The sequence below is a fragment of the Phoxinus phoxinus genome (assembly GCF_949152265.1).
Source record: "Phoxinus phoxinus genome assembly, chromosome: 23".
Taxonomy (NCBI): Eukaryota; Metazoa; Chordata; class Actinopteri; order Cypriniformes; family Leuciscidae; genus Phoxinus; species Phoxinus phoxinus.
Window position 1 is genome coordinate 14,672,955 of NC_136898.1, and position 15,052 is coordinate 14,688,006.

Genomic DNA, 15,052 nt, shown 5'->3' on the forward strand with positions numbered 1-15,052 from the left:
AAAATCGGCTGCTAAAAATATAGTATCCGACGTCGTCTCAAACGTACTGACGCGTTCGCATAACGATAAGGCTCAAGAAGGATCCGGACTCATGGTCATGGCCCGCAAGAGGATGTCTAAACCACCGGGTGTGAGGAGGCGTGGTCAATGGGTGGCTCAGAAGAAGAAGAAGAAAACAACACGGGGGTCAACTAAGCGCTCACTCGTCCGTAGAAAGCGTAAGAAGCCGGTCAAGAGAACCACAAAAACCATATTCTAACATGGCGTTACTGCATCGTATGTCGGGAGAGTGCATCAAGTCCGAGTTGGACCTGTTTACGGTTCCGATGACCCAAACGGTGATTGAAAAGAATAGCTACCTCGAAGTGGCTCCGCTGTCGGCCATTTCGGACTCGGCCCCTCTGGAGTTCTTTATCGCGGGTAACGGCGATGATTATTTGGATCTCAATAACACAATGCTCTATCTGCGGCTGAAAATCACGAGACCTAACGGGGACGCCATCGCGCACCCTGCCAAGGTAGCTCTAATAAACTACCCCGGAGCTACAATTTTTTCACAAGTCGACGTGACCCTCGGCGACCGTCTGATATCTCAAAGTTCCGGGACTTATCCCTATCGCTGTATTTTGGAGAGCCTGATCAACTACGGTAAAGCTTCGCTGGAATCTATGTTCTCCGCCGGGCTGTTTTACCGTGATTCGCCCGGGCATATGGATGTCAATGATCCTTTAGGCCGTAACACAGGATTGACAAAGAGATCGACCTTCACCACCGAAAGCAAGGAGGTGGAACTACTCAGCCCCATACACAGCGATATATTCTTCCAGGAGAAACTTTTAATTAATGGGGTTGATCTTAAGCTACGATTTATTCGAGCAAAAGATGAATTCTGTCTGATGAGGGCCGACGACGTGGCCTACAAAATAAAAATAATCACGGCATCCCTATTTGTCAAGAAAGTTTCTGTATCACCGCCGGTGAGACTGGCTCACGCTCAAGCCTTACTCTCGACAACGGCAAAGTACCCGATCGATAGGGTCTGTCTAAAATCGTTCTCCATTCCGGTCGGGGCTAGGATCTCGAATCAAGAAAATCTGTTTTTAGGAACGTTGCCAAAGTCTATCATCATCGGTATGGTCGACAATGACGCGTTCACCGGTTCATACGAAAAAAATCCATTTGCATTCAAACACTATAATCTTGAATTCTTAGCCGTCTACGTCGACTCTCAGCAATATCCGGCCAAGCCGCTACAGCCTAATTTCGAAGCCGGTTTGGCAGTACGCGAATATTATCAGCTGGTGATGACGACCGGGAGACACCTTAAAGACCAACCGCTCTCTATCGACAGGAATGATTTCCTGAACGGATACACGCTTTACGCATTTAACCTGACACCCGACGAAGACTGCGGTCAGCACGTTTCCCTGGTCAAGTCTGGGAATATCAGAGTCGAAGCCCGTTTCAGAGAACCGTTGCCGAATACGGTGAATATTTTAATTTACTCAACTTTTGACTCCGTTCTGGAAGTTTCTAACCGTCGACAGGTACTGATCGATTACTATTGAGATGAACACCCTACAACTCACCGCCATCATGGATAAAATTACATGCAGGACTCATTTTCTCGGCGTTCTACCGAGCGATCAACTGCCCAAAAAACCCCTAAGGATCTTACCGTCTATGGGGATCATTAACACCCACCCTGCGCGGCTACCCGGCGAGCATTGGATCGCTGTTTATTTAACCGAAGACGGCCCGGCTTGTTTTTTCGACAGCTTCGGTAATCCGCCCACCAGCCCTCGCTTTCCAAGCAGCATCAATAACTTTCTAGCAGCCAACGACGCCGATGTATTATATTCCGACAGACGAGTCCAGGATTATTCATCGGACACCTGCGGACAGCACTGTCTGTTTTTTCTCTATCATTTAGCTAGAGGTTACGACTATGACCATGTGATGGGACTATACACCGATGATTATATTAAAAATGATAAAATGGTGTCCCTGTTTGTGAGACGTTTAAGACCTTATGTTTGTAATGCTAAAATGTTGTCCTGCGTTCACTGTGTACAGACGTGTTTGACCTATAAATAAATAAAAATCTTAAAACTATTACATTTTATCGTCTTTTATTGAATCATAAGATACATACAGACAAAATATAAGCAATCATTAAAATTCCAACCATTGTCTTCGATCGATAGTCGGTGATTTAAACACAGAGTCTTCGGGCTCTGGATCCAGGGGGCGCGAATATCTTCGTGCTTTTTTAGAATGTCTAACACGGGTTGGGGTTTGGGAGGCGGGTTTGCCCTTTAGAGAGTTAATCGTGCTCCTGACCTGTTGATTCGGCACCGTAGAAAAAGGGATGTTTAATTGGGCAAAGGCGTGCAGAAACTCTGCCCATCCTACAGGTCTCCGGTCATCCCGAACCTTATGAGGGGCCGTGACATTTTTTAACAGATCGACCATGTGTGAACCTGGTACGGCTTTACCCCTGAACACAAATTCGCCCGATTCGTTCCACGAGGCTAGTCCTTTAGCTTTAGACATCTTGTCTAGTATGTATCTGCTGTTTTTCACACTTCTCGAAGGTACATTCTTCAGAACTTCGTCCACCACAGCCTCCCCCGCTCTGCCGTCTTCGACGCCGGCCACGGTCTCTGGTTCGTTTTTATGAGAGGGCTCCGGTAACGAAAGCGTTAAAACACTGGTCTCACGTTCGCCTTGTTTAACGATGTTCAAAAACCTGTTCAGGGTATTTGTGTAAAGTTTGGCTTTTTCGTACGGGCTCAAATCAGCGCGGAGTAAAATTTTTCTCATGGCTTCGTCCAAATCGTTTTCCACGGTCTCGCGAATGGTCTCGCGAACATTTTCAGTTTTCACCTTATCCAGTTGATGGCGAGGGACTAAATACATCTTCTCTGCGTACTCCATCCTATCGATTGGCTATCAAGCTCGAAAGAAAGGGTACGGCCACGCTCAGGAGTGGTAAAAGGAATCCGCCCTTTTGGTTGAAGACTCGTTTCTTGGCCGCTATGCCAATTTTTTTATTGGCTACAAATTTAATCTCGGCTTTTTTCTTTTTCAGTTTTTGATACTGCTGTCGATTGACAGGAATCGTGCCGTAGAGGATGTTAAGAGCCAGTTCGCACAGCGATAAAATGAAATCGTCGGACGCCGATTGTAAAATAAGACGTCGTTGTTTAGGAGACGCTTTATGTAGCAGTTTTAACACCGGCAGATGCTTACAAAGTCTGGCGGACATGGTGATGGATCACGCTCTTCTTTTTTTCGGAATATAAACCACTTGACGGTCGGAAAGCAATCCTGTTCTGAGACGGTACTGCTCAGGAGTTTTCGCTTTATAGTCTACCATTAGGTAACCATGAGGCTGGTTGACCGCATCGTGATAACACTCCATAAAGTATTTTGTGTTTCCGGGGTACATTTGACGGCCCAGCATCGCTACTTGATTCACGTCCCGAGGATTTTTAAACAGAATCATGTAATTGGCGTTTAAGCTGATGGTTCGACTGGACTTACCCTGTACAAATAAATTTTGCACAATGTAGATAGCGCTCAGATTGCGATGGTGACAGTATTGGGTGAAAACACGCTGAAGTTCCATGTTGGCACTAGCCTGCTCCATCAAATCGTCCACGATTAAAAGATTTGGTTTAGTAACAGGGAGTAAATCATCATCATTCAGACTCTCGGGTATTCCTTGGACAAATTTAATGTCGTACAATTTAAGCACATCATCGTACAAAGGTTGCCAACAATCATACAGCCATACAATGTTTTCAATTTTCTTGGAAATTAAATTCAAACCCTTTTCCAACAAAAGTTTTACAAAATAAGACTTTCCAGAATTGGACGGTCCGCTTATAACACAACTAAATGGATGTTGGAGTCTGAAATCAAAATCGGAAACATCCAGCGACCCCCTGTGTATCATCATCTGATCAGTATCCATAAGGAAGGGTGGTGAAATCGGGCAAAAGTCTGCGCTTATTATACACCACCTTAAACTTTTTAACGACTGATTTGTTGTGCAACGTGAGAGTCTTTTTATTCCTCACAATGTTTTCCGTCTGAGCCAGGATGTATTTGTCTCTATCGTGAGACGTCACATAGCTGTCAACCAGACCAATCAGGGATTCGAGACAGATAGCTTCGGAATTTTTTGCATTCAGCGTTATTCCCTTGGCTTTCATACACACTTTACCTTTGGCCGTCCGAAAACCGTACGATTTTGGCCCGCTGGAACAAAATTCCGTAATAAAGTCCCCGTCGTCTATTTCGCTCGTCAGCTCCCCCAGATGAGACCCGAGAGGGGGCTCCCACTGCGTGCCGCTAGACACGAATACGACGCTGTCTGTGTCCGAGTATAGCAGTCGATCGCCGAGTTTGTCCATCAATTCGTACAATTCCAGTCGGGCGTGCGCCGTTGTAAACGCTCCTATAAACACGTTAACGTCGCGCGTCTTACAAACGTCGTCGTCGTTGGGTTTATGCTGAACGAGAGCCACGTGGTCTGAGACGAATGTGAAATAGGACAGCGTGTCGGTATTGCCAAAAACGATTCTGGTGAATTCTTCGGGGTCGTTCACGAGAGTCGTTTGAGGAAGCCGTTCGCGAAGACAGAATCTTCCCCAAAGCGAGTTCATAGCTAATTTTGTGATCGCCCTTTGTGCGGCGTTGTATTTGATCTTTTCGGGATCGAGTTGAATCCCCTCTTTTTCAAAGTAATCGCGGATGTAAGTCTCTTTCTCGGCGTCCGTGACGACGTTGGAAGGGTACCCGGACGCTTGTTGTTTCAGCCGCAAAAACGTTTTGACGTAACCGGCAAACAACGTGTCTGATCGCTGCGGAAAATGCCAAACCTCGTCTATCTTGGCCACCACATAACCTTTCTCGATGGCTTTTAAAAGCTCTATACTGACCCAACAGCCTGAAAGCGCTCTTTGCTCGTCCGTGTGGGTACAGCTCGAGGTCTGGTTTTGCTCGTGACAGCAAGACGAGCAAAGAGGAAACATGAGTTTGCCTTCGCATCTGTAAGGGAGAACCGGGTGCAGTAATTTGCGCGGAGGGTAGACCGTCGCTTTGATAAGCCCGTAATAATTTTCAATCGGTTCAAAATCTTTGAAAATGATTTCTGGATGTTCGATCGGATAGCTTTTCCTAGCCTGACAAAAGGGGTAGAGACTGGTGAAATCGAGATAGCGTATTTTCTCACCTTCGCAAACTTTATGATAGAGTTTATAGGCGTTTGTTCTCCCTCCGTACAAACCCTGTCGGGGTTTCAGTCTCTCTGGGGCAGAATAATCGGACATAAATTCTATCACAGAGGGATCGGTCTTTTTCATGTTGTTCCATTCGCATTCCCAAAGAACCTCGATTTGCAAACCGTACGCGTTCTGCAGAATTTCAACCTTATCGTCAAACTGTCTCCTGAGGACCCCATAGGGCACTCCCGACAAGGGATGTGTCTGATGAGGTTCGAAGCGACAGCAGTGTCCATGGAAGAAACAACCATTGTATTCTAAACCGTGCTGGACACCATTTTGCACGTAGAAACCATCTAGAAAGTACTTGCCGATCGAAACTTCACCGTGATTTAACGCATGGTGAAGGTCCACGTTTCGAGTCTTTTTTACATACTCGAGCCATTCGATCGAACCATTTGAGTAAGTTTTGCTCTGTTGCACATAGGCCTTGTTATGGGTCAGTGCGATTGTGTTTCTGTCGAGATAATGTGTTTTGAAGATCCCCATTGAACAGCTAGCGAGCGTCGTGAACGCGAAAGGATCTAATTGCGTGCATTCGATGAATGATTGTCGGAATTTCATGCATCCTTCTCGTAATAAGACCACGTCGTTAACCCCGTACGCGTAGAGTTCTTTCCTGAAGTCAAACCACTTACCCTGAACCGTGCTGTACCAAAGATCAAAGTCTTGTTGGGCTTTAGCGCTCATGTTATCGTACCCGTAGAATGTTTTGTCGGGGTACGGGCCAAAATATTTCTCATTTTCCAACGAATTGAAGAGATGCGGAAAGTACCCTTTTCCGGACGTGTCCAAGTCTAAGGCCGCGGGCATTTTGGCGAGAGCGAATGGAAAAAATGAGTAGCTATCGATATAGCGCTGTGCAAACGGTGCGTCGTACATGTGGATTAATTTACATCCCTGCATTATGACCTCGATCGCAATTCCGGCTTTGCAAAAGTGCTCAAGAAGCAAGAAGGAATCAAACCGTGAAGAATAGTGGGCCATAAAGCAGTAGCCTTTATACCGCGGTTGTCTGAAGCGGGTGATTAGCTTAGCTATGCAGTCGGTACCCTCCGCCGTAAATTTCTCCCCTTTGAACGTGATTGCGCAAACAAAATTGGCCACGTGCCTGCCGTTTTGGTAACGCGTTTCAAAATCGTAGAAAATGTATTTCTCGCACATTTCCTTAGGCGCTAGGGGCTGTATGAAACATTGATGCTCGCCGTCATCGTGGAGAAGTTCGCGACAATGCACGCATTTGTCTGGGGCGCAGATGTGTGGGGTTTTCTTGTCACCCGGTTTTACGTCGTAGCGTCTGTTACATAGTTTGCAAAATTTAATAAGATCGCAAAACGGGTATTCCTGACCAGGACCTGTTTTTTTATGCATTTCGAAGCAATAGCTCGATTTACAGTAACGCAAACAGTCGGGGCAATGTATGGTTCTTTTAGGGAACCTGTGACAATCAGCGTCGAAACACACATTGCAGGCGTGCTTACATTGATGATTTCTGCGACTGGTGTACCCCTTATAGCAAAATTGGCACACGTAGGCCGAACCCAAGAACCCCGTCAGACTCATTATCAGAAAATAATGCGCGTTTTCATGAAGGTACAAGCACACCGTTTTTGGATGGAGTTCATCGCTATTTTTGTACGTTTGTAAGATCATCGCATTAGATCTGTGAAATACGACAATTTTAATGCCTAGAGCGCGTTCAAACGAGGCTATGTCGCTAAGAGCGATTGGATGTTGGATTGAAAAGCCGGCGCTGTTTTGGATAGCGGCGGCCAGTTTTTCTAGCTCGCTCTCGGCTAATTGAGGGTAAAGAAAACGTGCAAGACAAATAGAGAAACACAAATTATTTGAAATATTTGCGGGGCAAAATAAACTCGTCTTTTTTCTTTTGATTACCTGATCAACGGCCAGATCTGTGAGTTTACGACGAGGACCCCCTCCCCCGTGGCGGTTCAGCGCTAACGATGCATCCAGGTGAATCGTTTCATCGGATAATAACTGCTCGTTGCTCTGTAAAACACGCTCAATTTGGTCGTAAAGCGAATCGATTTCGTAATTACCGGCGGGGGTTAAAACCCCGCTGATGGGTGTTTGTAGATTGGGGGCTGACAAGGTTATATTGATCACAGGAGCGTGACCGCCTATATCTCTAGCAAAGGTGACAATCTCGCTCAGCATGTCGTGTAACCGTGTGTGATAAGAGGCCAAATCTGTAGAGTTGATCTCTCTCAGATTCATGACTCTTCTCAACGACACGCTATTGAAATGAGGTCGTGGTAAAACGTGATAGCCGTTAACGAACCCACCGTCGCGAATCAACGCATCAATGTCCGGACGACTCAATTGTGCCTGTGTAGGAGGGTCAGTCTCGCGTAAAGCGTTAGCATTACCTGATGGGACTGGCGCGCTGCTGGTCGATGGTTGTGAAGTATTATCGTCATTACCGCGAGGATGGTCTGGGGAATGGCTATTTAAAACACCGCCGTATTGTACAACAGGGTCGTACTGATTAACGGCTAATTCAAAAAGATCCAAATTAGGATCGGGTTGTGAATATTCTAGATTAAAAAAATACTGTTCTAAATCATCCGGAAGCGTTACAAGCTCGTCGGGTAGTAGACTCAGCAATTCGATCTCGTCCGGTGACAGTTCTGTGGAGCATTGATCTGATTGACAACCATGTGTACAAAAGCATTTGGAACCATCCATTTTTAAAGTTTCAGATCAAAAAGATGATAAACATGGAATATAAGAGTATATATCAAAAGGTGATAAACATGGAATATAAGAGTATATGAAATCAAAGCATATATCAAAAAGCATACATGGAATAGTACAATATCATAGAGTATAAAAATCAATACATGATGAAGAAACAAAGCATGCGCGGAGTATAAAAAAATCAATACATGATGGTTAAAGAAAAATGACTAGAACCATAAAAGTTTAATGGAATAGATCTATATTCAATCTATATTCATCTCGTCTATAATGGTGAGAATCAGGTGATGGAACATCAGCATTAATTCGCTTCGGAATTCGGTTAACAAGCGATCGCTTCTTTCAAAACCCTGATCCACGCTTGATTTCAAAGTATGAATGCGTCTGAATATTTCATTGAACACGTTCTGATTAAATCGGTCCTGAACATCGAATCTGCTATGCGTCTCAAGTTGTGCGGCGCGAAACCCCCCAAGGAGTGCTTCTAGTCTGCTACGGGTATCAATGTGTGCGTCACGAAACTGAGTGATCTGATTATCCTGGACATCGCGAAGTTCTATATATTTCGCGTCAATGCTAGCTTGCGAGTCACTAAACTCTTGAGCTAACGTCTCTAATTTCGCGTCAGTGCTAGCTTGCGAGTCACGAAACTGTTGAGCTAATGTCTGTATTGAATTTAGGACCCTATGCATTAGACCAACATCATTGCGTGATTCATCAACCGGTTGCGACACAGCTGGTACTTCTTCAACATCGATTTCTTCTTCGTCGTCGTCGTCTTCCGGAGGTGAGGGAAAAGGATATGGGGTCTGCCCGGCACGGCTGGTGGTGGTTGTCACCTCGTTCGTCCAAGAACTCTGTTCCCAAGCGGCGTGTTGAGGCGTGTCCCACGTAGTCACATCGTCGTCATGGCTTCTATCCGAACCCGCTGCTGTGTGTAGAAATATAAAAAGTATATTAATGGTATAACTCAATTTGAGTTTAAATAAAAAATAATTTAGTTTGTCTCACCATACAGAAATACGCTGTCAAGACTGGTTGTCGGACTGTTCGGTGGGCAAAGAGTTTTCCTATCAGAACTGATCGCAGGTGTGACACGAGCTATTTTTCTCTCAGGACTCTCGAGGGAGGTAGAGTGATGTGTTTTTCTACTCTTCTTTCTCGACGGCTCCCCGCTTGGTCCGGGGGTCTGGTCTAAAGTCGAACCGGTAGGGAGTTTTTGATCCTCAGTTTGAGTAGGTGTGGGGTCTGACACGTCTCGTCTATCTGTTACGAGCAGGGTGGGGTGTTCCTCGTCATCACCGTCGTCGTCTTTAGTCAAATCGACCACCGCCGCGAATCCCGGTTGTGTGACGAATTGTATAAAATCTAAAATAAATAAATAAATAAATATATTTAATTTCTCATAAGAAAGAAAAAAAAACATTACGTCGGCGTTAGGGATTGTTTTACCTTCGGCTTCGCAATCGGCGACGGTCAGCAGACTAGCTAATGTGAATAAAATAAAATAAAAGAGAGTAATTAAACAAGAGAATTATAAAAGGTTCATTTTAATCATTTATAAAAGAATAGAAAAAGATCAGTAGCCTACTCACACGTGTCTAAGACAGCCAGACTTTCAATGGTAGGACCTGTCGGGATAAAAAAATCCTATTATGAATGGTAACAGTTGTGAGTCTTTTATATGTATGCATGGCTATTTGACGACCTAGTTAAAAAAAAAAAAAAAAAAAAAAAAAAATCATGTCATATCACCACCAAGACGCTGGGGGGCGCAATTTCACCATAACAGCCGGTTATATCACCCCCAATACGCCAGGGGCGCAATTTCACCATAACAGGATGTAGTTTTAACTCCGGGGCACCAGATGGCGCTAGAGAGCTGGTCGGGCCCAGAATCAATAACATGGTTTTCATAGTGTTTTAAGGCAACGTTTAAAACACGATTTTAGGGGTTAAAATACTCTATCAATATATCGAAACGGATCGATCGGGGTTATGACAAAGATACGTATCAAAACTGGCTTTGTTAAACGATGTCAAACATATTTAAGAGCAGTTAGCAACGTAGCACGCGCTGCTAAGCTAAACCGCATGTATTAGCACAAGCTATGATAAGCTAGACCATGATTAATAACCGGAGCGCTAACAGAAACAGTGCGCTGTCTTAATAACGGTATATGGATAGCGGGGGGCGATTTAATTCAGACAGATAGCAAACAGAATCGTAGCATAGCATGCTAAGCATCCGGCGGCCATTTCCTAAGGTCTAAAATTTTTTCATAATAAAAGCCCCGTGTAAGAACGCAGTATTATCGTTTTTCTGAACATATAAGTTTCAAAATCATATTGATATAGCAACGTATGAATATATCAGATAAAACATCGTAGTTCAATGAATGTTTAAAATAGCAGAGCAGATTTTTAAAAATCATAGTTTATGATAAAAAAACCGCATCAGCAGATAAACAGATAGCATGATGGATTATAGCGACTTTTTAATTAAGTCAGTACAGTACACGAAACATAGACCAGTGACGTTTTGTGGGTCCAATGGTTCAGGGCTGGTAATGTTATAATACTGTGTAAAAACAGTATTGCATAATGAAGATGAGGGAACAGCATTTTTAAAATCATTATTAGGAATATAGAGAGTAATACTTACGTTTTGCCATGATGTCGAGCAGGAGAGAGACGAGGCTGGAGGAAGACTTAGTTTGGAGTGATAGTTTTTTGACATGTTACCTCGACTTAAATAGCTTTTTGGATGATATATGGTGAAAAACACTGTTGTCTGTCCAATAGAGGGCGCCATTGGTCTATTCAATTTTCTCCACATTCCATTCAAGTTTCCTTGAACTATGCCCTCTCTACCCCTATGAAAGGCTTTCATACCAGTATTTCAGATAGAGGTGACACGCGTGCCGATACTCCTAAACGGCCAAAACCATTATAATTGGGAAATAAATTAGCAGATAGCTAAAGAATGTTTAGGCTGGCATTTTTATTAGCGAGAGCCTGTTAAACCGATAATATGGCTGGTAATTATGCCAGAGACTGTGAGAAAGGAAACAGGGTTCTTTGTTTAAAACTGAAAATCAATAAGATGTTTATATTTATATTATACATAGAATGTAGAAACTCTTTTCCTCGCTTTCACCATGATCATGTGCAGAAGAGGTGGGCGCGCACAGCGGCCGGTCACGCGCAGCCCCATTTAGTGTTTTGAAACACACACACACACACACACACACACACACACACACACACAAACACAGAGAGAGAGACGCGCGCGGCTGCTATAATGTTTTTGACAGGCAGACAGAGAGAGAGAGGTGCTCCCCTATGATTTAAAACTGTGTGAGGAGGCCTTCAGGAATGACTGGATCCCGTAAAAACAAGCTGTCTAAACTTTAGTTAAAGCATTCGCAGCTTGTTCAACTCTCTCTAAAGAAAAAAGGTAAGATGATTTTATTTTTTTTCTAGACTGATTCAGTAGATGTTTATTTTATATTTCATCTGCATGAATGCTGTTTTTCAACTTTAGTTATTTTATATTATAAGCATCTCATTTATATAGGCTAGCTTTAAAACTTTAGCAAGTTATTTTATAATCATTTCAACTTTTTGTGTGAGGATTTTGTAAGATATGTATATTATTTATTTTATAGGCATTTATATTCTTTTTAAACAATAGTTGTTCCACTTTTGTGTGAGAGATATCGTTTACAGTTTCACATCACAGTACAACACATACACTCACTTACAGTGTGGGAGGGGCGCACAGACTGATATACCAGATTCTTCAAACGATCAAAACCATTCATCACAAATAATTGGGAGACAAACTTCAAAACCAAAAAAACACATATATTAAACCCATCTTCAAAACTATGACATAGCCCGATTAAAAAAAAGCTTATGCCAAATCATAGCCGATTCTTCAAACGATCAAAACCATTCGTCACAAATAATTAAAAGACCTTATCTCAAAACCATTCGTCACAAATAATTAAAACACCTTATCTCAAAACCATTCGTCAAAAATAATTAAAAGACCAACTTCAAAAGCTTATCTCAAAACCATGATCTATATTAGACAGGACCACAAGGTCAAACTACATATCACTTGATCGATGGCTAGCCAGGTCGCCGGGTCAAACCAACCGTCCTATTTACATGATGGATTGATAGCAGGGCAGAGGTCAACCTTTGATCTCCTATACCGGAGGAAGCGGAAACCCCCCAAGGTCAAAGGTTAGCCTTTGATCCCACATACCGGAAGGGGGCGGGGTGGGAAACCCCCGCCTAAGGTCAAAGGTCAAAGCCATTAATCACTTTGACACATGCCGTATCCTAACACTACTGATTTCAAATATTGCCATCGTTGTGGGGCATTTTACCCCCACAAGGGTTTACCAGGACATACAGAGACAGAAAGACACACGCACACGCACACGCACACACACACACACACACACACACACACACACACACACACACACACACACACGCACGCACGCACACGCACACACGCACACACACACACACACACACACACACACCCAACCCCACACACACACAGTTTAGGTTGGCTACTTATCCCGCGATTGTCATACATTGAAAAAAAACTGCACTGTCCCAGAATCAATATTTGACGCGATTATTTTTGTTCACAGAGCTGTTGATTTCTTTCTCCCTCACTTACTAGGTTTCTAGGTTTTGGAGGAATTTTGCCGCTTCTCACAACCGAATTAAGCTACAGCCTCTCACAAGTTAGAAAGAAAAAGCACAGCCAATCGGATTAGCAATGTGGGTTCGCGAGGCGGGACTTCTACGAGATCTATTAACCAATTGTTGTGTACCAGGAATTGCGCTTTTTTCACAGAACGCTCTTGTAAGAGTGGTTTTATATATACATATATTTTAATTTATATATAAAGTTCGTTTTATATAAATATATATATTTAAAAAATCTAAATTATTGCAAGGGACAAATCAGTGGTCATTGGATATTGGTAGGGACACGTCCCTAGCGTCCCTACTAAATTCTACGCCCCTGCTTTAAACTGATGGCAGTTAAGCTCCATCCACAAAGAAATTGAGTTCAAGTCCCGGGTCATGTTTTTTTTTGTTTTTTTGTTTTTTCATACTTTTGGGATTTTGACGACAGGTCCCGGGTCATCGTTTTTTTTTTTTTCATACTTTCCTATCATTGTTAAAAGGCAAAAGATATTCTTTAAACTGATAGCAGTTAAGCTCCATCCACAAAGAAATTGAGTTCAAGTCCCGGGTAATGTTTTTTTTTTTTTCATACTTTTGGGATTTTGACGACAGGTCCCGGGTCATCGTTTTTTTTTTTTTTTTTTCATACTTTCCTATCATGGTTAAAAGGCAAAATATATTCTTTAAACTGATGGCAGTTAAGCTCCATCCACAAAAAAATTGAGTTCAAGTCCCGGGTCATGTTTTTTTTTTTTTCATACTTTTGGGATTTTGACGACAGGTCCCGGGTCATCGTTTTTTTTTTTTTTTCATACTTTCCTATCATTGTTAAAAGGCAAAAGATATTCTTTAAACTGATGGCAGTTAAGCTCCATCCACAAAGAAATTGAGTTCATGTCCCGGGTCATGTTTTTTTTTTTTTCATACTTTTGAGATTTTGACGACAGGTCCCGGGTCATCGTTTTTTTTTTTTTTTTCATACTTTCCTATCATGGTTAAAAGGCAAAAGATATTCTTTAAACTGATGGCAGTTAAGCTCCATCCACAAAGAAATTGAGTTCAAGTCCCGGGTCATGTTTTTTTTTGTTTTTTTGTTTTTTCATACTTTTGGGATTTTGACGACAGGTCCCGGGTCATCGTTTTTTTTTTTTTTTTTTCATACTTTCCTATTATGGTTAAAAGGCAAAAGATATTCTTTAAACTGATGGCAGTTAAGCTCCATCCACAAAAAAAATTAGTTCAAGTCCCGGGTCATGTTTTTTTTTTTTTCATACTTTTGGGATTTTGACGACAGGTCCCGGGTCATCGTTTTTTTTTTTTTTTCATACTTTCCTATCATGGTTAAAAGGCAAAATATATTCTTTAAACTGATGGCAGTTAAGCTCCATCCACAAAGAAATTGAGTTCAAGTCCCGGGTCATGTTTTTTTTTTTTTTTTTTTTTTTTCATACTTTTGGGATTTTGACGACAGGTCCCGGGTCATCGTTTTTTTTTTTTTTTCATACTTTCCTATCATGGTTAAAAGGCAAAAGATATTCTTTAAACTGATGGCAGTTAAGCTCCATCCACAAAGAAATTGAGTTCAAGTCCCGGGTCATGTTTTTTTTTTTTTTTTTTTCTCATACTTTTGGGATTTTGACGACAGGTCCCGGGTCATCGTTTTTTTTTTTTTTTTCATACTTTCCTATCATGGTTAAAAGGCAAAAGATATTCTTTAAACTGATGGCAGTTAAGCTCCATCCACAAAGAAATTGAGTTCAAGTCCCGGGTCATGTTTTTTTTTGTTTTTTTGTTTTTTCATACTTTTTGGATTTTGACGACAGGTCCCGGGTCATCGTTTTTTTTTTTTTTTTCTGTTTTTTCATACTTTTGGGATTTTGACGACAGGTCCCGGGTCATCGTTTTTTTTTTTTTTTCATACTTTCCTATCATTGTGAAAAGGCAAAAGATATTCTTTAAACTGATGGCAGTTAAGCTCCATCCACAAAAAAATTGAGTTCAAGTCCCGGGTAATGTTTTTTTTTTTTTTTTTTTTTTTTTTTTTTTTCATACTTTCCTATCATTGTTAAAAGGCAAAAGATATTCTTTAAACTGATGGCAGTTAAGCTCCATCCACAAAGAAATTGAGTTCAAGTCCCGGGTCATGTTTTTTTTTGTTTTTTTGTTTTTTCATACTTTTGGGATTTTGACGACAGGTCCCGGGTCATCTTTTTTTTTTTTTTTCATACTTTCCTATCATTGTTAAAAGGCAAAAGATATTCTTTAAACTGATGGCAGTTAAGCTCCATCCAAAAAGAAATTGAGTTCAAGTC

General features: G+C 42.1%; 1 protein-coding gene and 1 long non-coding RNA gene across 2 annotated transcripts; one reads left to right on the forward strand and one right to left on the reverse strand.

Annotated features, from left to right (window-relative positions):
• Window positions 1–260: 260 nt before the first annotated feature.
• LOC306991349 (uncharacterized protein F54H12.2-like) lies at window positions 261–1,568 on the forward strand (the record flags this gene model as incomplete). The annotated part of the gene is made up of 1 exon (XM_079599080.1): window positions 261–1,568. The coding sequence occupies one exon, from the start codon at window positions 261–263 to the stop codon at window positions 1,566–1,568; it is 1,308 nt and encodes a 435-aa protein (XP_079455206.1).
• Window positions 1,569–8,734: 7,166 nt separating this feature from the next.
• On the reverse strand, window positions 8,735–9,717 carry LOC306991833. Its single transcript, XR_013796169.1, has 4 exons — window positions 9,611–9,717; window positions 9,468–9,503; window positions 9,027–9,383; window positions 8,735–8,946 (listed from the first exon to the last, which is right to left on the reverse strand). It is a non-coding gene; the product is annotated as an uncharacterized lncRNA (long non-coding RNA).
• Between the last annotated feature and the right edge of the window lie 5,335 nt (window positions 9,718–15,052).